The 23,517-nt window shown below is 36.2% G+C and overlaps 2 protein-coding genes across 5 annotated transcripts in view; both read left to right on the top strand.

The window, feature by feature from the left end:
- The first annotated feature begins 5,689 nt into the window (after window positions 1-5,689).
- Window positions 5,690-9,435, top strand: LOC113056917 (uncharacterized protein C2orf50-like). Of its 2 annotated transcripts, none has more exons than XM_026223848.1 (4): window positions 5,690-6,326; window positions 6,445-6,679; window positions 7,033-7,072; window positions 8,573-9,435. In XM_026223848.1, exons 2-4 carry the CDS (start codon window positions 6,465-6,467, stop codon window positions 8,768-8,770), a joined length of 453 nt encoding a protein of 150 aa, XP_026079633.1. In that variant the 5' UTR covers window positions 5,690-6,326; window positions 6,445-6,464; the 3' UTR covers window positions 8,771-9,435. The 2 variants fall into 2 exon arrangements, with proteins under 2 accessions (XP_026079633.1, XP_026079632.1); XM_026223847.1 differs by having other exon boundaries at window positions 5,693-6,326; window positions 6,439-6,679.
- A 1,232-nt stretch (window positions 9,436-10,667) lies between these two features.
- LOC113056916 (rho-associated protein kinase 2-like) overlaps window positions 10,668-23,517 on the top strand; it is a 47,758-nt gene continuing 34,908 nt past the window's right edge. For 2 of the 3 annotated variants that reach the window (XM_026223846.1, XM_026223845.1), the window contains exon 1: window positions 11,401-11,478. In XM_026223846.1, coding sequence (XP_026079631.1) covers window positions 11,404-11,478 — 75 coding nt within the window. In that variant the 5' untranslated portion in view covers window positions 11,401-11,403. Of the gene's footprint in view, window positions 11,479-23,517 lie in introns of all 3 variants that reach the window. The other variant, XM_026223844.1, reaches the window with a different exon arrangement.

Genomic DNA, 23,517 nt, shown 5'->3' with positions numbered 1-23,517 from the left:
TGAATTTATAGTCTATATTTTACTGATAACTTAAACTATGTTAAAATAAATGTTACTGGAATAATTTGAGAAATGTTTTGTTTGCATAGAACGTGTTGTCTTTCTTAATGCTGTAATGCACCTTGAATGCGTGAAGTGGAAAATTGATTCCTGAGCAATTTGTAAAGCCTTTGTAAAGTCGAACGTAAGAGACAGCGTGCTAAGAAGCTTCCTAAGGGACACTTTGGGGAACACATTTAGGAGTAGAAACAACTTTGGTAAGATATATCTTTCGAGTCTTCTTAGAGCGCTAAGAGTGAGCGTTATCGGGGAACCGAGCCCAGATTTATATCAGGTGATTTAATAATAATAATAATTTTTTTTTAAAATAACACCCAAGTAAGATATAAATATAGTATTTTTTTCTTTAAGTTACTTATCTGTGGTTATACGGTGTATTGAATTATTAAATTGCCATGGGACACAGAGTAATGTTTAATTAAATTTCTGAGATATTAAGGATACCAAATAAACCACATCTCCCTCTAAACACCCACATGCAATTTTTCATGCCAGTGAACATTTCTCAGGCATATATTTAAGTCTGTACACACACACATACACACACACACTGACTCACTGCTAGACATGTACACACACACACACACACACACACACATATACCTGTTTGTCTGCCTTTTTTGCTGTTTTTTCCCTGCTGCCTCTCACACATATAGTCCAGTATCATACAGACAGCATTAACGTGATGTTTTCTCACCATCTGATCAAAATAAAGTTACTTTGTGAATGTGTAGGAGGTCCTTTGAGGAAATGGGGATAAACTCTATCTAAGTTAATTAGCAGTCTCCAAAGACCAGATCAGAGAAGCAAACTCCTGATAGAACTGTGGATCACAGTCTCAGTCAAATGACTTTAAATGAAACGACAGTGTCAGATTGGTAAAAACTGCCAGAAATAGCCCTTCTCTGATCTTATTGTACCATTCAGAAAGGAATTTTCATCTCTCTCGCTCTTCACCTTTTCAAACAATTTTGTCACTTTGAGTGAGACTGATGGGAAGATGTGTGTGGGTGTCGTGCGTCAGGAATCGGATATCTATCCATAGGAAAAATTGTCTCTAATCATTTCATTAAATGCATTTTTGGTGAAAAGCAGTAATTGGTTGGGGGTGATGAGTAAGCCTTGCCTAAAATGGGCTGGAAGACTACAGCACCCCACAAGGCTCTTGCAAATCAATTTGGAGGGTTGGCAGGATGTTTAAAAGTTGTCTTACATGCCTTGGTATCCATAAAGTTTTTGATAATGGTTATGAGACGCTTTCTATCCTAAAAATGTATCTTGAGTAAATATTAGTATTGCACTTCAAAGCAGAAGCAAAAGGTCAAAACATGAAAATGTTGTAGATGAAAACTCATTTTCTATTAATAACTTAACCTGTCTGACAGTATCATCTCTCAGAGAACAGTTCTTAAAATAAACACTTTTTTTTCCTCTATAAAGGACCTATTTTGTGAATGTTCCATGGATATTAATGATTATTTATGGAAGCACAGATGCCAATAAATAACCTTTATTTACTCATTTAAATAATCTATTATCATCATCAGGCTAATTTTATAGAAATACTCTATTTGCATTTACATGTATTTGTATTTTTTTAAACAGTAGATCCATGTGACAGGACTGCTTCTCAGTCATAAAGATTCGATTCATAAATGCAATACTGGCTTAAACTACAATTCAAGCAACTAAAAAAAAAAGAAAAGAAAAAAAAGAACTGAAAAAAATTAGGCAGGCTGCTCATGGTGTTATTGTTCCTGGCAATAGTTTTGACTGCTATGACACAAAGTTGGACAGTTCTTTTATTGAAATAAATTGATATGGAAAAGAGCTTCATAGTTTCAACCAGGATATTCAAGCCCTGTCCAATATGATGTTGTCTATCTGCTATGGTGTGCAGAACTGAACCTGTCTGACTCACAGCAGGTTCAAACATGACCTGTACCCCAAAAGCTGAAGTCAGAACTACTGTCACAGTGAATCATAGGCTTTACTGGACTCAACTAAATTATTTAACGCTGTGACACAGTGTGTGAGCTCAGTTCATCCCACAGCCCTGAAAGAGAAAGGCAGAAACTGCTCTCTAAAAATATTTCAGCGAGAAAATTTTAAAATGTTTTACATTCCCCTCTCTCCCTATCTCCATAATTTAAATTTGGGTAATTAACCTTCAGCTGCTGCTGCTTATAAATTGGCACGCAAAATATGGAGTACACCGCCCCCTTTAGGTCAACAGGAAAACAAGAAAAACATCCCATAAAATGAGCACCTCCAACAATATTAAAGAAACATTGCATAGTACTTCAAAGAATAAATAATATTTTTCAGACAGCGGATTTTAGCAACACAATAATCTGGTCAAATGCTGGTCAAAAACGTATCTAGACATTATATGACATGAACCGTCTAGAAATAATATGGCATGCTCTAAGAAAACAACTCAAAGCTAATTTTAATAAGTTTCGCATAGTATTAACTTGGGACAACGTAAAATGTTAAATAAAAGTATAAAACTGTCATTTAAATAGTTAAAAAACATGTTTTAAATATGTGACCTGGACCACAAAACCAGTCATAAGTAGCATGGGTATATCTGTAGCAATAGCCAACAATACATTGAATGGGCCAAAATTATTGATTTTTCTTTTATGCCAAAAATCATTAGGGTATTAAGTAAAGATCAACTTTGAGTAATAATATGCACTGCTAAGAACTTCATTTGGACAACTCTAAAGGCCATTTTCTCACCCTCAGATTTCAGATTTTCATATAGTTGTATCTCATCCAAATATTGCCCTATACTAACAAGCATACATCTGTTAAGGGAAGAACAGGTCAAGAGGTTTGCGGATCTATTTGCAAAGCTTTATTTAAAGACGTGGCCAAAACAGGCTAGGGTCAGACAATGGCACACAGGTATATAGAGGGCAAGACAAAAGAGTAGTCCAGTAAACAGGCATGGGTCAAAGGCGAACATAATCTAACAACGCAAAACAATAAGAGATAATCCAGGTACCCAGCAATAGTCCAGGCAGAGGCAAACAGAGTGAATGGCAAGACAAAATGCTGATCCAAAATACACAGACAAGTATCTGTACACGGAAAAGCAGGCAAGACAAGATTATGACTAAGAAAACTAGAGCAGGATCCATAAAGTAGCTTTCAGATAGGGTAGCAATGAGGGCTTACAATACTGGGCCCTGAATTATATTTAGAGCCTCATATTTATTGTGTGTGTGACTGGCTACAGGTGAGAGTGTGATTAGTGAAATGGAACATGGGAAATGTAGTCCAGGGTGACGTGTACCAACTGGTGTAGTGCAGGGGTGTCAAAGTCAATTCCTGAAGAGCTGGAGCCCTGCAGAGTTTAGATTCAACCCTATTTAAACACACCTGATCCAACTAGTCAAGTCCTTCAGGCTTATTTGAAAATTACATGGTATTTGTGTTGGAGCAGGGTTGGAACAAGCTCCTGCCCTCCAGGAATTGAGTTTGACACCCCTGGTGTATTGTGAAAATCAGTATAATCAGAAGGCGACCTCTGGTGGTGAGTGGACGGAAGACCACAGGCAGGATACATGACAACATCAAGATGACAAAGAAGAAATCTAATTTTCCGAAAATGGCCCATTTTGACTGGTTTTGTGGTCCAGGGGCACATACTGTATATTTAAAATGTTTTACAAAAATAAAATTTTTGTACGGAGCCCCGCAGATGACATTCAAGAAAAAATAAATAAATTGTGCAGACGATTTACTAATTTGTTCCCTCAATGTACTATTGCGTTCAGTCGATTTGCTAAATCGTGTCATTATTTTATGATTTGTAGTTTTTTTATTTTAATTATATCTATATAGTTTCATTTAGTTTTTAGTTTTAGTTTAGTTACTTTTAGTTATTTTACTTAAGTACTTGTCAAATTTTTAAATATTTTACTAACCCGATTCCAAAAAAGTTGGGACACTGTACAAATTGTGAATAAAAACAGAATGCAATGATGTGGAAGTTTCAAATTTAAATATTTTATTCAGAATATAACATACAGTAGATAACATATCAAATGCTTAAATTGAGAAAATGTATCATTTAAAGGGAAAAATAAGTTGATTTTAAATTTCATGGCATCAGCACATCTTAAAAAAGTTGGAACAAGGCCATGTTTACCACTGTGTGGCATCCCCTCTTCTTTTTATAACAGTCTGCAAACGTCTGAACACTGAGGAGACAAGTTGCTCAAGTTAAGGAATAAGGAATGTTGTCCCATTCTTGTCTAATACAGGCTTCTAGTTGCTCAACTGTCTTAGGTCTTCTTTGTTGCATCTTCCTCTTTATGATGCACCAAATGTTTTCTTTGGGTGACAGATCTGGACTGCAGGCTGGCCATTTCACTAACCGGATCCTTCTTCTACACAGCCATGATGTTGTAATTGATGCAGTATGTGGTCTAGCATTGTCATGTTGCAAAATGCAAGGTCTTCCCTGGCAGAGATGACGTCTGGATGGGAGCATATGTTGTTCTAGAACTTGGATATACGTTTCAGCATTGATGTGTAAGCTGCCCATGCCACACGCACTCATGCAACCCCATACCATCAGAGATGCAGGCTTCTGAACTGAGATCTGATAACAACTTGGGTTGTCCTCATCCTCTTTAGTCTGGATGACATATGCCCAGTTATCCAAAAAGAACTTCAAATTTTGATTCGTCTGACCACAGAACAGTTTTCAACTTTTCCACAGTCCATTTTAAATGAGTCTTGGCCCAGAGAAAATGCCTGCACTTCTGGATCATGTTTAGATATGGCTTCTTTTTTGACCTATAGAGTTTTAGCCGGCAACGACGAATGGCAGAATGGATTGTGTTCACTAACAATGTTTTCTGGAAATATTCCTGAGCCCATGTTGTGATTTCCATCTAAGGGCCCGAAGATCACAGGCATCCAGTATGGTTTTCAAGCCTTGACCCTTTACGCACAGAGATTGTACTAGATTCTCTGAATCTTTGGATGATATTATGCATTGTAGATGATGATAACGTCAAACTCTTTGCAATTTTTCTCTGAGAAACTCCTTTCTGATATCGCTCCACTATTTTTCACCACAGCATTGGAGGAATTGGTGATCCTCTGCCCATCGTGACTTCTGAGAGACACTGCCACTCTGAGAGGCTCTTTTTTATACCCAATTATGTTGCCAATTTACCTAATAAGTTGCAAATTGTTCCTGGAGCTGTTCCTTATACAGTATGTACATTTCATTTTTCCGGCCTCTTATTGCTACCTGTCCAAACTTTTTTGAATGTGTAGCTCTTATGAAATCCAAAATGAGCCAATCTTTGGCATGACATTTCAAAATGTCTCACTTTCAACATTTAATATGTTGTCTATATTCTACTGTATTGTGAATAAAATATAAGTTTATGAGATTTGTAAATTATTCCATTCCTTTTTTACTCACAATTTGTACAGTGTCCCAACTTTTTTGAAATCAGGTTTGTATTTCATTTCATTAAATGTTTATTTTATTTCAACTACTTTCAACTATTTTTGTATAAATATAATACTATTTATAAATATAATAATAAACCTACTGTAGTTACAGGCCTTTTTTTAGGTAAACAGAGCAGATCACAGTAACCTCTCATTTAGTCAAATGTCACCAAGTAACAATTCATTATTGTTTGGAAAAAGATTTCCAGTATCATCCTCTATCCTGTGTGCAAAGGAATCTTTCTTTAAAGACATGTTTTTGTTCTATTGAGTAGGTCTACATACTTGTTCTCATCATTGCACAGGCATTGATTACCTGCACAAAACTGCAGCTTTGTATTAATTAACTACTGCCACAAACTTCAACAACATGCTACTATTTGTCTGTTGCATGCAGTTGTACATAAGGGAAAAAAAGAATATGTCCGTGTGTTTTTTCTTTCTTTCTTTTTTCCTTTTTTTCCCCTCTCATATTCGAACATTTTGGTTGAATAGCTGTTCTTTTATGTAGGCCCACGTACACTGTTATGTCACCAGTCTGTCAGTCTTTGGCTTTTGTCATTCTAATTTGCTGCTTTGTTGCAGTGGATTGTCTTGCCTCCTCGTGAATTAACAAAAGCTTTGAGAGGGTACCCAGCATCGCACGACTGTTTCCCGGGGAAACGTACCGGGTAAACAAGAGCCAATCTCTGCGCAAGCGGGCGGCAGCGGAACCAGCAGCAGATCTCGGATTGTGAACTGGCGCACCAAATTCCATCCAACTCAGAGAAAGACAGGTCTGCTAAAAAGAAAATATTTTACATTAAGACAAACGTTTAAGTCAAATGGCTAAATAGGTAAAATAGACTTTACAGTGGCGTAAATATATATTTGTGTTTGACTGACGAGCTCAAGGACCGGATAGGAAAGGAAGCATGCGGCGCGCCACTTCAGCTGGGTACCGTTTACCGGACCGACCCAATGGTCCTCTCGCCTCTCAGTCCTCAGGCTCAGTGTTCAGACATTCAGCGGGCAGGACACGAAACACCGGTGAGATACCAGCGCAAGACGACGATACCCGAGATCCGGTAAAGCAGGACCAAGTTTGGAGAGAGTTTGTGCGCACGGAGCGAATCGGTGTGAAAGAATGGTAAGAAAGAAAATTGCATTCACTTTCTTAGAAATGTCATGGAGTTGCTGGTTTGTTTTCTCACTTTCCCTGGAGTTACACTACTCTTTTTTTCTATCCCTTAAATGTGTCATTGTTTGACCCGTTATTTGATACGGGATGAATTGTGGTTGAGCAGGCGCCCCTTGGACGGTGTGCGTTACGGTTACTCATCTCTTGTTCTTTACCAACTACTGTATATATAGAGCCGTGGTTACTGTACACAGAAACTCCATCATATAATAAAACGATCACAATTTCGCTTCTAAATAATTAATTGCATCGTATTGTCTGGAGAAGATCATGCTGTAAAATGCTTCATTATTGTTTTACAGGGAGAAGAACTGGAGTTTCCTCATGAACTTTTACCAGCTGGTAAGAAACCCACTTATCAGTGATGACCCAGAACTGTTACTAATGAGTTTTATTTATTTAGCAAATAAATATTGTTAAAAAGTCAATTTAATTAATATATACAGCAAAAATAAATCTCTGTACTGTTTAAAAGTTTGGGAAAAATTTTCTATTCTGAGAAAGGATGCATTAAATTGATCAAAAGTAAAAGTGAAGGCATTTATGGTTACAAAAGATTTACAATTCAGATAAATTCTGTTATTTTGATATGTTTATTCATCTAATAATCCTGAGAAAAAAAAACAATCTGGTTTCTGGAATGATTTTGAAAAATGATGTGACACTAAAGACTTTTCAGAAAGAATATTCAGCTTTGAATATCACATAATATTTTAAATTATATGTAAACAGTTGTAATAATCAAATTAAAAACAATGTAATAATATTCAGAATATTAGAGTTTTGACTGTGTTCTTAATGAAATTCATGCAATTGGGTGTGCTTAAGATCTTGCAGACCGCAAACTTTTGAACAGGAGTGTATATTTGATCATTTTTAATCCAAATTATATTATAATTATTTGTATCTATTTTTTAGTTATTGCTCTTTCTAATAAATTAATTCATGTATTCATTAATTTTTGTTAGTTAAGTAGTTCTTTGGACGGGCCAGATTTAATATATTTATATTTATTCATTTAGCTGACGCAAAGCAACTTACAATTGCTATATATGTCAGAGATCACATGCCTCTGACTAGGGGTTAAGTGTCTTGCTCAGGGACACATTGGTGTCTCACAGTGGATTTGAACCCGGGTTTCTCACACCAAAGGCATGTGGCTTATCCACTGCACCAACACCACCCCCATATTCACATGATGTTATTTCTACTACTACAGTAATAATAATGATAATGATTGATATGTGACCTTGGACCACAAAACCATTCATAAGGATCCATTTTTCTGAAATTGAGATTTATATGTCATCTGAAAGCTGAATAAATAAGCTTTCCATTGAGGTATGGTTTGTTAGGATAAGCCAATATTTAGACAAATATAATTATTTAAAATCTGGAATCTGAGGAACTCATTAAAAAAATATTGAGAAAATCACCTTTAAAGTGGTCCAAATAAAGTTCTTAGCAATGCATATTACTAATAAAAAATTAAGTTTTGATAATTATACTCATGGAAATGTACTGAATATCTTCATGGAACACAATCTTTACTTAATATCCTAATGATTTTTTGCATAAAAGATGCATACAATGTATTGTTGTCTGTTGCTATCCCCGTGCTACTTATGACTGGTTTTGTGGTCTAGGGTCACATATTTATATAATCCATGCTCAAGGTGCATTACGAAGCGTTTATTATTATCAAAATTATTTCATTAAAACTATCATTCATCTTTATTCTAGGTGAATATTCTCATGATCAGTTGATCAGATGGAGTACCTCAAGCTGCATTATTAAGCCTGTATTTAAATTTAGTTGTATTTTCCTTGTCACTCTCACAGGGTCATCCACATACAGAAACTCCTCTCTCCAGCTCGGTGTCTTTATACTCAGACAGAGTCCCAAACACCAGAAACCAAATGTTTGGCAGCGGCTTGTACACTGAGCTGGGCAAAGAGCTGATTTACCTGGACAATCTGCTAATCCTGACAGAAAACCACCGCAAGACCAAAAGGAATCCAGAGATGCTACCCTGCTGAGGTTTACCAGGCAAAGCAAAACCTTCTAGCAGAGATTCTCTAGAGACCTTCCCTTGGGTCGTTCTGTTTGTCATGCCTTTACTTATAGACAATCTCAAGGTTGTTCAGTGGTTGGCTGTTTGTTTTATAAAAAATTTTTTTTTCTCTCGACAGCCTAAATACCAGCTGCCAACCTGTGTATGTATGGGTGTGTTTGTTGTTTGTTCGTGTGTTGAGAGCTTGTTTTTATAGATTTTCTGTTGACATTAATATGCATCCCTCAGAGTACTGTAATATGTTGATAAAGGCATTAAAAAGATGATCCTGATTTTAGAATATACTATTTGCATATTCATTTTTTAGATAAACACTGTTACTCAGTGTATAAATGCTAATTAGTTACAGAACTGGATTAAAACTCCTAGATCAGAGAGATTTATTTTTCTGTACTTGAAAGGGTTAGATTGGTTTGCATCTCAAGAGAAAAGAGGAATTAGATGTGTCAGGTAATTCTTCACAGTTCAGTTTACAAACAGTCCTAGCCAATTTAGACATTTTATCCATGGAACATTAGAGGATTAGAACTGGAATATTTTGCCAAGACCTTCTACATTTGTTATGTTGAAAAATATAAATCTGATCTTGCCGAATTATATTCCAATAAAGTTGTTCTCCTTTTAAGCGGCTACACTGTGTGCCTTCTTTTTGGCCACAGATTTTGAAATACATTCACAAATGTTTTTTCTTTGTACTCTTTGAGAGAAAGAGGGATGAAATGTTTTTGACAGGCCAGATCACTGCAGCTCCAAAAGGCTTGAACTTTTTATTTTCCCAGTAATTTTATGTGTAATAATTATGATTGATTTGAAACTTGAGGAAGGGTAGGAATGCATAAAATGGGGAGTCGGTTTAATCTGGCTTGTGATACCAAATATATTTAAGGTAATATTACTACAGCCGGGTTGTTTCTCATGTGTGTCCCATTAGAGATAAAACGCGCCCTCTAGTGGAAGAATTTGCCTTCTTAACAATATCAATAAGTGTACTTCATAACGGAGTTACACCGACAGGAGGTCGCTGTTACACTCATTTCAAAACTCTAGGTTTTGTTGCTTTAGTGAAATTGGTTTGAGAATAAATTCATAAAGGACTCTGAATTTTATGAATGAACCAATAGGCCATTTATGAGGACCAATTGCATTTCATTTAATTTGAAAACTTCATATAGCTACATGCAATTCTTTATTTGATTCTCTTCATAAATAAACAAATAAAAAGACAATTTACAATATACACCTCTCTGCAGCAACATGATTAAATGCGATAATTTGATAATTTATTTCACACATTACAGCACAACCTTTATTACTCCTGAACATCGTGTTTAGAAACGATGTGAAGTAAACGAATTAAACTAAAAGCCGAGTGATGTTCTGTGATTCTTCTGTGATATATGGTGGGTGTGAGAATGCTATCCACTGGAGAATATTTACAGTATCCCGAGAGCCGCCGTTCGTGGGCGAGACAGAAAGAAGAGAGGCTTATGGGTAAAGACGACTGTTGTTGTCGACGTTAGTGATGGATTCATTTGAGCGAATCGGTTCTTTTGGCCATCTCATTTCAAAGAGTCGTTTACATAAACGATCCATAGAAACGATCCTACAATTATTTTGCGTCATCACGTGATTCTTGATATCCTAGCATGGCTTATTGCCTAATGTAAAACCTTCATATAAGCCATATTCAGGCACGTTTATTGCAATTTAATTTCATTTAAATTTAGTAATTAGAACTTAATTCAATGTATTAGTTGCTAAACCGAGAACCGCTCAAGCGGATCGTTTGGACCATTTTTGTGAGTTGGATAAACTGATTCATTAAAAAAGTTCCGAATCAAAAGAACGATTCGCTCACGCATCGGACATCACTAGTTGATGTCAGAGAAACGAACTCGAGGCTCGAGCTACCTGCTGGAATACCGAAGAACCGATCCGCGGAACTGGCGCGAGCGACCTAATCCACTAACGACATGCCGAGACACTTTAGGAAAGCGCTTGCGAGTAACTTAAAATAATTCACTTTATATGGAATTATTAATAAAACGCACCGGTTCCGTTTTACGTCGCAGTCAGTGTGTTGTAGGAATGCGTTGGAGTTTGTGGTCTGGTCGACTCCAACAGATGATCGCCTTTGAACAACAGCGGAGTTGTTTATGAACTGGGGAAGATTTGAAGTCAGGAGAGGAGACGAGGGGAGGGAGCAGAGGAGAGGGGCGCCCAGAAAACGCCCTGCTGCTCAATCCTCTCAAAATTAAAAGTTTATCGCGCCGTTGATGGCACGCTCGCATTAAAGGATGGGAAGTTTGATTCCGCTCATTTATTTAAAGTAACCACTTCATAGATTGTTTTGAGGGGAAAGTTTGGAAAACCTCAATCGTTCCCATTGGATTATTTTTTTTCTTCCGCTTTATTCTGGACAAGCCCGGGGTACTTTTTGGAGGGAGGCGAGTCGGAGGCTGTCTAGGCCCGCTGCTCGACAACTTGAAAGAAGATCTTGTATCTTTAATGTGAACCAGAAAAGTTGGGCAGATCGCTCATCATTGCTCAGACTGGCGCCAGGACAAAGCAAAAATGTCGCTAGGAGCGGAGAGAAGGATGGAAAACCGGCTGAGACAACTGGAAGCCATGCTCAAAGAGCCGCGGTCTGCGATCAACGTGGAAAGTTTGCTGGTAAGTTCACCGTCCTTTTTCATGAATGTTTAATGCGCCTCGAAGATCTGTTGCCTAGTGACACTGAGGGGGGAAATGAAAGAAATAGCAACAACCTAAACGCGATGTTCATGTTGCATTGCAGAAACACCAACTGCGAGGAAGCTCCGTGTGCACGTTGGTGTATCCTTTAATATCCTCGGTATTTGTACTTAAACATCGTCTCACTTCCTACTTTCCTTGTCAATAACTTGTGGCAAACCGCAAGTCCCAGTCTCCACGTATGTTAGGGTATGTCTCACGTACACTTGCCATATTTGAATAACTATGATGCGTCAAGTTCTGAGTTCAGCTGTTGCCTCGCTCCAAATATAGTAATATTATTGGCCTACAACATGACAATTTCGTGATTTTCCCCTTCCTGCGGTCGATGGCTTGTTTGGTTCTGGAAGTAGACTACTATTAACTGGCCTGCAGGTGAAGGTACTGGACACACATTTCTGAAAGCAGAAATCTTCACAGATTATTCTAATCTTTTCGAAGTGCACTTCATTTATTTGAAAACGTATCGTTGAAGGTTTAGTGTCCCTACGTGTTTGTGGTCACACGTGCGGCTCAGTTGGTGCCAAGTGATAATATCTCGAGAGCTTGTCAATTGGTTTATTTCTGACACAGCTGTCGCAAATACAGAAGATGGGCAGAATGCCAGAAGTGAGATAAATCTGAGAAAACCTTTTGGGGACACCATCAAACAGAACAAATTAATAAACTATATATACTGAATTAAAATTAATTAAAAGGTTTCTTTTAGAAGACTGTGACTTATAAATGACTTAAAAGCAAGATAAATTAATTGTAATGCTCGACTGATATGTTTTTTTTTTCAATCACTTAAACACTTTGAGAGCAGAATAGCCAATATATTGGTGATCTAGCGTAATTTAAATAAGCAATCGAAATGTAATTGAGCTAAAATGGAAAAATTTTGTATGCAATATTTACACTACTGTTTAAAAGTTTGGGATCAATTTAATATTATTGCTGTCAAACGATTAATCATATCCAAAATAAAAGTTTTTGTTTACATAATATATGTGTTTATGATATATATATATATATATATATATATATATATATATATATATATATATATATATATATATATATATATATGACACACACGTGTATATATTCATATAAATTATATCATATATAAATATAAATACATCTAAATGTAACATATTTTTCTTAAATGTATACATGCGTGTGTGTTTTTATATGTACATGATAAATATACACAGTATATGTTATGTAAACAAAACCTTTTATTTTTATTAATCGTTTGACAGCACCATTATACATTGCCGGTCCAAAGTTTGGGATTAGTAAGATTTGTAAAGCTTTTTAAAGAAGTGTCTTATGCTCATCAAGGCTACATTTATTTGATCAAAAATACAGAAAAAAAACAGTAATTGTGCAAACTGTTACTACAATATAAAATAATGGTTTCTTTTTTAATATCCTTTCAAATATAATTTATTTCTGTCATGCAAAGCTGAATTTCCATTAGCCATTACTCCAGTATAAAGTGTCACATGATGCTTAAGAAATCATTCTAATATGCTGATTTATTATTAGAATTATCTATGTTGGCAACAGTTGTTCTGCCATTTTATTTTGTATTTTTTTGGAAATTGTGATAGATTCTTTGATGAATAAAAAGTTTAAGAGAACAGCATTTATTCAAAATATATATTTTTTCTAACAGTATAAATCTTTGCTATCACGTCTTAACAATTTAACTGAATAAAAAAAAATTGCTGAATGAAAATTTTGATAAATAAAAATTTACTGACCATAAACTTGTGAACTGTAGTGTATATTGTTAGAAAGATGGCTAATGATAATTCATATTAGCCATCACAGGAATAAATGACATTTAAAATGTTAAAATAGAAAACATTCAATTAATATGTAAAATAATATTTCTGTTTTACTATATTTTTGATGAAATAAATGCAGCAAACATGTCAATTGAAAAGAAACTGTACATTATTGACAAATACTGATTATTGGCAGATTCCAATAGTTTTACCACTAGTCAAGTCCTAAATTTGATAGTTAATGCTTAATTGTTTAATTTTGCAACAATAATAACATTAAACAGAAAAAATTAAAATAAAAAAATGACAAACCCTCCCCTATAAACCTTTGGTTAGTATGACATTTAGTCCTGCCCCAAACTCTTGCTATTGGTTAAATCAGTGTTGTTGTGTTGGGCTGGTTGTGATACATAAACTAACAGTCATGATTTGACAGAACAATAGTGTTCTCTGTTCAGGGAAACCAGCCTATTAATGGATTACTTATGATTTTGGATAAGATAAAAAAACTATTTGCATGTCTTAAAGAAAGTATTTTTTATCAGAATAATTGTGTTAGTTTTACATATGTGTTTGGACTTCATCACAGATACATGAAGTAGTTGTGAAACTTACTGCTCATAGTAAGAGAAGTGATTCATTTGTGGCAGTCAAGGAGGCAGTTCTTTTGGTACTGAATGTTCCTGCATGCATAAACTTCATGTATAATATCAGATCTGTCTGGCTGATTAAAGTTAATCTGGTCCAAAACTAAACAATTCTCCAAAGACTCTTGATGAAGCATGATTTGACTCTGGGCCAGAGTTTGGTCTAAGCTGTGAGCAGGTTTCTGAGAGAAAGATGTGGATCATTCTTTCTTAGAGAATCGGTGTGTGTATGTTAATCAAGGAGGTGTGTGTGTGTTGTCCATTATAAGAGTGCTGGAGACAGACTTTCTCCACAGCTGAAGAATGTGTGTGTTTCCTGAGGAGGAGATGAGCAGAGGAGAAGTGGGAAGCGGTGAGTGGGAGTGAACAGGCTTCAGTCTCTTTCTCTCTTTCTGTCTTTTTCTCTGCCATTTTTAGCTCAAGTCCCTCTCTGGTTTAGCTCAGGGCAGGAGATAGCTCTGTGTGAGAGTGTTTAGCTGTAACGAGATGATTCTAGAAAACACATCACAGATATTTCCATTTGGTTGCAATATTCTTCCAACAAGAAGTTGGGAAAGCAAACACTTCTTACCCCCGAAAATACAAATATTCTCTCTTACTCTTTGCTTTCACCCGCCTCGTAATTCTTTAACTTGTCATTAATTATAGCTCAAGCTGATTATTGACAGTTATCCACCATAATGCGATTGATTTCAAGTCTTTAAATCAAGTATTTGAGCCTGAGATTATACCCGCTTTAGCCAGTATGTGTGTGTTTGGAAGAGTGATGCCAAGTGAATTCATCAGGAATCTTTTTGAATTTTCCAGGTATGTTTCCAAAGGCATTCCATATTTACGGTCTAATGTAAGCCTTATTTTTCACTCTGATTACTACATTGTCTTATTGTGACCATTTTTAATCCTGCACTACAAGCACAAATAAGGTTCCAACAGTTATTGAATCAACTTAATGTCAGAAACTGTATTTTTACCTTTGTGTAAATGTGTGTGTGTGTGTGTGTATATATTAAAAGGTAGTATTATATTAAAAGGTAGTAAATAACATATGCATAAAAATTGTAAGCAAAATGTAGTATTAAAATGAATCTTATAGTATTTTGCACACAAAAAAAAGGAAATGGTTAAAAACAATGAAAAAAAAATCTGGGCACATTAGGAATCATATTTCCCTTAAATAAAGGATTTAGGGGATAGATTGTCAGTGCTTTCAAAATAAAAGTTTTTCTGTTGTGACACGTTCGTCCACTATTTACATGCAGAGTTCTAATGGAGATACACTTTAAGTGTTTTTAAAACAGTGCATAATGAAATATTTAAAAAGATTAAATACATGTTGTGCATGTAAAAAACAGACTGAATGAATTCAGTTTAGACTTAAGTGTTTAGGTGACATTTAAAGGTGCCATCTGTAATGTTTGGCAAAAAAAATCAAGTCATACTCCACATTCCATAACAGATGGGGGCAGTAGTGAATTGGTCTACTCTAGAGTAACAAACGAGAAACGGCATAGTCTCTATGCTCCGCCCCTACTTTCACAACAACACTACAGCCATAGCCGAAGCCTAACTGTGCGTTCACACCGCTGGCTTCTAGAGCATCAAAAATCGCTCTTGCCGCTCTGCTCACGACGCTGCAGAAAGATTTGTGAGCGCTCAGACACTGTAACGTAGATCGAATGCTTATTTTGTATTTAAAGCGGCCGCAAAGCAAACAAGCTTGTTGATCTCGTGCAGACTAACCACAAGGAGTAATAAGTTAACCTCATTAAATATTGTTGTGGACGAAATATTAGGATCCTTTACTTAAAATGAACGATCTCAGACACCTTGGTCCACATATCACTTTTAATTTATTTTTTATGTCCCTGTACGCAAACAGGGACACATCATAGATTAATACAAACGCTAAACAGCAATAATCAACCTGTCCTTTATTCTTCTTGGGAAATAATGTGCCAACTCTCAAGCATTCAGCGTTTTTGACTCTTTTCACACGCTTTCACGCCACACATCAATTTTTCACGAACAGAAAAACCACGAAGCAAACAGGACACGGAGACCAACATACTAGACAGAGCAGGTTAGTTATGATATAATAAAATGGGTAACGTTAAGTTATAGCTAGCTAATTATCAAATGCAGCTACGGTTAGCCATCGCTAACATTAGCACGTTTATCACAGCCTTCGATACATTGCTGTGTTATAACTTCCTGAAAACAAATACACAAACATATAAAACAAACTTCTAGCGAAATACTAACAGCATAACAGCAAGTTCGGAGTCGAGCCTCATTTCTTTATGGTCCATCAGTTGTCTCCAGCGATTGAAAACAGTGCCGATGTTTACTCTGGGTCGGCTCCTTTTCTTATCGGATTTGATTTGTGATTCCGAGCGCGGTTGTTTCCCTGTAGCAGGTGGTGGTGGTAGGGGTCTCTTGCCAAGGGCTTGAGACATCATTTCTCTTTCTTCCCTGAACTGAAATGAAGTAGTACTGGGCTGTACTTTCCACACGATTGACATCAGGTTCAAGTACACGCCCACAAGCCGTGCGAGTTATTCGTGTATTGCAGGTTGGTTATGTTGCCCGCATACCGCCTCCCATGGTCGAAACTGGTATTACGACACCTGTCGGGCCGGGGCTAGTAATGCTAATGCTAATTAAGGTTGATATCTCTGCAGCACTATAACTTGACATTTTTTTAATGACATCATCGCCCTTATTTCTTCTCATTCTTTTGATGCGTGTAGGTCATGTTATGAATATTTTTACCTCAATTTCTGCATATGGCACCTTTAAAGTTGTCAAGTTACAAAAATAGCGACGGAACATTCTTTGTATTGTCAAATACATTTGAATGTAGCAGAATATTTAAAAGGAAATAAATGTAGTCAATTGTTTAATCTGTTGGTTGTTGATTGGATGGCAGCAGATCTGAATGCAAGCTTGTAGTCAGTTGTAGGAAAGGGACTGGGGTTTACGAGGACAAAATAATTGAAGAAGTCCAGAGAGAAGTATATTGTTTCACTAGAAGATTTTATCTATTTTCAGTAAAACAATTTTATGATGGAAAAAAATCGCTCACAATTTCAATAACCTGCATTTTGAAAATTGTATGCAAAATTGTTTTAATCTGACATAAATTAAACTTGTAACATGCATATAAATGCACTTACTGAGGATTCTGTGACAGTGTTCTAATCCAGATGTGACCTGTTGAACTGAAAATTCAGAAATGGCAACCATGCCGACATTCCAGAGAGTGGATTTCTCCACTTCACCTGAAGATGATGTAATACTGATGATGTAATATTCCTGCTAAATTTAGAGGACAGCAATTAAACTTGGGTGTTTTACACTTCCTCTAAGATGAACTGACACTCACCAAAACCAAAACTTTGAATCTTTCAACAAATGATCTTTCATTATCCACATGATGGAAGAACATTTAGCTGGTTGCATTGTACAGTTTAAGTTGCTCCAGGTGGCAGTGTGGTCTGAGAGAAAGGGCAAAGGTCAGGCTCAGGAGGTAAGGTTAATGAATAACTACTCTGTCATTTATTTAGTGGCTGTCAGAAAGGTGGTGCTTACACAGATAATTGTAGCACGCACAATCCACAGCTAACCGTAAAAAACCAGACTGCAATTATTTATTCCCGGAAAATCAGGTCTTGTGTTGCTCTGGATTTGGTTAAAGTGGAATGTTTCAGTTGCGGGGTGTTTTTTAGACACTTAGTTTGCAACCCTGAATAGGTCTGGCTAAGATAAACTGGTGGTCACGCTGTAGCCTGGAATGTTGATGGGCCTTATCTCTGTTCCCTTCTTCCCTTGAGGTGTGTGGATAACGTTTGCTTGTATGGTTTGTGTGTGTTTTTACGGTTGCAGTGGGTAAGAGATGCTGACCACAGTGTTCAAATTCCATTCTTGTTTCGCACATGCACATTAGACCTGTGTTTTGCAGCTTGCAAACAAGCTACTTTTTCATGTTAAAACTTTTTTTTTTACCTTGCCTTCATGATGTTTGTTTTAAGCATTTTAAATCCCTTTAAACCATTTGTATATTTTTTTATCTCAGACTTTTAACCTTTCTTTGAACGAAACTAAGTGTACCCCCCCCAAATGTATCGTTATCGTTAATGCGCATCTCATCAGTAAAGCTGGTTCTCTAATGAGCGGTTAATTCCATCAGGTGCGTGATTTCACATAGAGCAGCTGTTACTACACAGAGCCATTGTTAACTGAGAAGATGCGCAAATAAACGCTGAAAATGAACGTGGATTTACCACCACACAATGCTATTAAACACAATACATCAGAGTTTTTATGTGTTCACAGGACCCAAAGTGCCATAGTTGAAGAAACACCCATGACTTCCCTTTCAAAAAACAAAAACATATTTTGTTGAATTTCAAAAAGAAAATAGAAAAGGGTTTGGAGGTCAAAGGAGTGTTTTTTTGGAAACATTAATACTTTTATATGACATGCTGTTCTTTTGCACTTTCTATTCATCAAAAAATAGAAAGGTCAGTTTGCTTTGCATCATAGGTAAATTTTTTAATTTATTAAAATAGTAAAAAATTATAATACTATTTAAGAGAATGTTTTGTTTTTACTGTATTTTATCAAATAAATTCAGCTTTGTTAAATATAAGATTCTTATTTTATAAAAATGATTTTACAGAAGACCAGACATTTGAAACATTAAGACATCTCTGAGTGTCTGAATCCTCACTGTTACTGTAACTGTATATAGTGTCTCTGTATTGACTTTGATAACTGACCGAATTGCCTCAATGCCATCAAGTTTTAGAAAACGTTGCGTCGTTCGGTACCAAATTTCGATACTTAAGGGGTTAATCTCATCAGTGTGAGTAAGCCAATAAGCCTGCAGCCACTAGCCTTTGTTTTTGACTAGACGCGTGGTGCAGATCTATTAGTATTTGACAATTGCAAGAGCAATTTGAAAGTGTTGATTTGAAAGTCTGTATTTGCAATAGACATGTGCCGGTATTCGTTAATGAGATATATCACGGTGATGAATGTGCACGATATTGATATCGTGGGCACTTCTAAATACCGTGAATAATTTATATGTTACAAATTATTCAGAATTTGGAATGCATTTTTAAAAATATTTTTCCCTTCAACTGGTAAAATTGCACAACCCCGCTGTATACTGCTTGAAAGCCATGTGTGCGTACTGATGTAAACAAGCATGCTACTACTTAATAAAGCAGCTGGTACTTTCTAGAACGTATTTAAATAGCCATTAAGATTTGTGGATTTGCTGTGTTTTTCATCATAGCACCAAATACTTAAATATTTAGACTAAATGGGCTATTTAATTTCAAACATTTTTTTTTTTTTACATTTTAATCTGGACTACAACATGCCCTAGATATTGTTTGAAAGTGTTTTGTTTCTTTATTGTTCATTCACATTTTACATTAGGGCTTCATTACTTAATTCATTAGTTAACAAACTGCCAATGGAAAATTCTTCTGAACATTTATTGGTTTATCTCATCAAACATTCATCTTAGGTATTCTAATATATAATAAATCGTTAAAATCTAAAGTTGCAACTGTGTAATTTAATGAACTAGCATGAACTAAGATTTTATTTTATTTTTTTACAAAGATTAATAACTTCTGTAGCAAATGTTACTTTCTCATTGTGAATGTTAATGAATTAACTAAGGTTTACTATTGAGATCTTATTGTAAAGTGATACCTATTGGTCCTTATAGTTCTTTTGCACTTTAATCTGTGAAAAACTTTTAACTATACGTATTTTTTCTGTATTGCTTTATTGAATAGTTATTTTTGTTATAAGAAAAAAGTTATTAAACCTGTAATACTGTATTATGACAACTTTTTTAAACTAAATGTCTAGGGCTGTGACGGTATGGGATTTTTTCTTACCGCGGTGATGAAGCAACAAGAATCGCGATTTGGCGGTTAACCGGAAACCCCCCCCCCCCCACACACACACACACAAAATCCCCAGGCGGCTGCATCACACACTGAGGAACGCATGCAGCTTGTGATGGATATGCTTACAATGGAAATTAATAATTATAACGCAGTATTCTTTATTAACAAATAAACAAATAACAGTAACAGTTATACTAAATGGTAAATATTAATAATTAACTAATGATTAGGCTAAAATTAAACTTTCTTCTTAATAATTACAAAGCAGTATTCTGTTATAAACTAATAAACAAATTAAGATTTATATTAAATATTAAAGGGACACTAAGTAGGAATTACTCCCATCTAGTGGTGAAATTGTATTTTGCATTCAAACTAATTTTGCTCCCCAGCGCCTCGCTTTTTCAAATGCGCGTTGCATCTACGGTAGGCGATATGTACAAAAAAGCTTTGACAGGATGTCTTCTAATAGCACTTCGTCGAGTTTTCCTTCAGGTGAACAGGTGTGTTATTTCAAACAAACTGCAACATGACCATAAACAAACGAATGTTACAGTATGAATTACTGACTGTGGAAAACATGAAATATTGTAATTAGTAGTTATGTCTAATTTATTCGTTATATTTTCTGAATTATATGCATTGTTAGATATAAAAAAAATATTATAATATAGATTGTAACACTGACTTACCTGTCGAGAAGAAAACTGGCCACTTCAGCGTCTCTTTTGAAATCTTTATCAAGCATTAGCTCTTTCCACCTAGAAAAAGCTTCCCCGACATTAACTCTTGTTTTCTGTAATCTAAAGTCACGTTTCCTTTTACGTTCTATTTTTGACTGTTTTGGTGACGATGTTTTCTTCTCCTGTGGCCCGGCATATGTATGGTCCATAATAAGAATGCAATCCAGACTTTTAAACTTGCCGGTGCAGTTTCAAGCGCCTCTCACTGCTCTGCACCTGCGTTTCTGGCTCTGACTGAAAACGCGCTGTGGAAATGCGTTGGCTTAGTACTTTTTGTCCCTCTCTGCTATTATAGTTTTGCAAGATGGCGGAACTACATGGAAGCCTCTGTCGACCTACCCGTCCCATGTATATAAAGATAATAAATTCTTCATTTACAAGGATTAGTTTAAACATTGGCATAGGTATTTGTACACCATTGAGGGCATATTTATGAATAAAAATATTGATTTTAGATAATAAAATACCTAAAAAGTTACTTATTGTCCCTTTAATGGTTAACTATAGGCTAAACATGAACAACCTTTTTTAAAGTGCAAAATAACAAAACATAAAGTGAACAAGTGTTTGTCTGTTGGGCCGCTTAAGTGAATCGTGCTGCTGCTTTTATTTTTCCGTCTTCATGTTGCGTGACAGGAAAACCAACATGTTAACCTTGTCAGGTTTCAGCGAGGTTCTTAACGGGTTGACGATGTTGCCAGCCGCACTGAATACACGCTCCGATGAAGCGCTCGTAGCGACATATATTTTCTTGCCACTTTTGACAAACGTGGGAATCGAGCCTGATTATCCCGCCACCAGGCAAGTGGATCAGAGTGCAGATCGAGGGCTTCCTCCTGCAAATACCTTGTGACTTCAGTGTCTGCACGGATTACTTTTGGAACCGGAATGGAGGATTGTGCTCTTCTCATTCCAAGCAGGTCCGCAAGATTCTTTTTTTTTTTTTTTTTGGAGGAGAAGATGGCGCACTTTCTCCTTCTCCCTCTCCAGCCGCAGCGGCACTCATTGCAGCTTCTCCATCCCCGATATCACGCCGCTCTTCGGGCATTGCCAGCATCTCCTCCAGGAGCGCTTCTTTAACGTGATATCGTGGGTTGATGTCCTTGTATCTTGGGTCAATGAATGAGGCATTTGCCAATAGTCGCTGTGTTGCAGGTGCACTATATTCTTTATAGCGCTGTCAACGGTTATTGCCTATACCATATGAAGTGATAGCTACGGGTAGGCTTATATGCAATTAAAATCTAACTAACTCCAATGGTTTAAGTTACGCTAATGTGTTTTATGCCCGTGTTTGTGTGTATTTAATTTAACATTATCTGTAAACATTACAAGTACTGAAACATGGCTAGCAGTTAATTAAAAATCAGACACACAAAAAAAAAATCCCCCATATGTTTAATGGACTGTCCCTCCCTTGCTCAGGATGTGGTCTTTTTCCCCAAAAGCCCTTGAACATAGGACTCGTGGAAAAAGTTAATTATAAGCAAAGATGAATGTGTTTATAGTTCAAATCACACATCATATGCAGTCCTGTAACTTTCAGCAAAAAAGAAAAAAAAAGTGCGGTGATGACCTCACACCGCGGTAGGCATCTCATTAATGCGGTGATGCGGTTATCGTCACACCCCTATAAATGTCAATATCGTGATTATAGCGTGATAAAAGCATGTTTAGCTATCAAAGAAATTATAACTTTTTTGACTTCTGATCGCAAATGAAGCCAAACTTTGGAGCACTTAGATTAGTGAGGAAGATCCTGGCGGATCGCTAGGTCTGGTCCTCACAGATGAAATAAGACTCAACAGGCAGAATACAAAATTTTAAATTGACAGCACGTATCCGTTTCCTGACCTTAAGTATCCGATTCTGGAATCTGAATCAATTTTCGATTCCCAACCCTAATCGATGTAGAAATTTTTGAACGATACCCAGCCCTAACTGTATCTGTGTGCTGGTGTCTCAGCTCCTTTATCTTACTGTAGCGTTACAACTGGCACGTCTTCCACATTGAAGCAATAACATGAGCACACACAGACTCCTTTGAAAGCTGCTGTGTTTGTAAGGTTTATCCAGGAACATCTGGGATAAGCAGGATTCCAGCTGGATCCTGATACTGTTTTTGTTACTGTTATTGTTTGTTGTTATTGTTGGATCTTATCAGTCTGCAGCAGGTTTAATCTCATCAGGAGAGGATCTGTTTTGCAGTGGGAGAGTAGATGTGATTTCATGCTGCTAACATTCATACCTGTCCTGTGCTCTTCACTGTATGTTGGATAATAGATATGGAATTTCATTAGATTCTGTGCTGATGAGACCTCGCCATATACTCGTACACATCCTGTGTCTTGTACTGGTGGAGCTGGATATTGTATTGTGTATGTCAACACCGTTAGCATAAGCTACTGTTTTGCTGGAGAATCCAAGAAGTTGTGCTTCTGTTGTGTGTGTGTGTGTGTGTGTGTGTGGGTGGCTGCAGGCGGATTATAATGTCTCCAGAAGAAGGACAAATTACAACTTTCTCTTTTTAGACCTGAAACTTTTCTCAAGAATGATCAGGTTTCTCTGACACCTGATATTTACATACATTAACTTTTGGTGTAATTTTACATTTAAATGATAGTGCACAAAAATCTAAATCTGTCACCATTTACACAGCCTCATGTTGCTCCAAACATATTTTTATCTGTGAAAAACCCAAAAATATACTTTTGAAATCCTGTTCACTCTTTTCAATGAAAAAAAAAAACAATGAAATCTCGCTAGTTTACAAGAGAATTTAACGTAATATTGTAAAAAAAAAAAAAAAAAAAATGGTTAACAAACTTCTTTTGTGCTAAATCTTTTCAAG

The sequence above is a fragment of the Carassius auratus genome, chromosome 38, assembly GCF_003368295.1.
Source record: "Carassius auratus strain Wakin chromosome 38, ASM336829v1, whole genome shotgun sequence".
Classification (NCBI taxonomy): domain Eukaryota; kingdom Metazoa; phylum Chordata; class Actinopteri; order Cypriniformes; family Cyprinidae; genus Carassius; species Carassius auratus.
The sequence above is the reverse complement of the archived record's forward strand: the minus strand, read 5'-3'. Positions and strand labels throughout refer to the sequence as shown.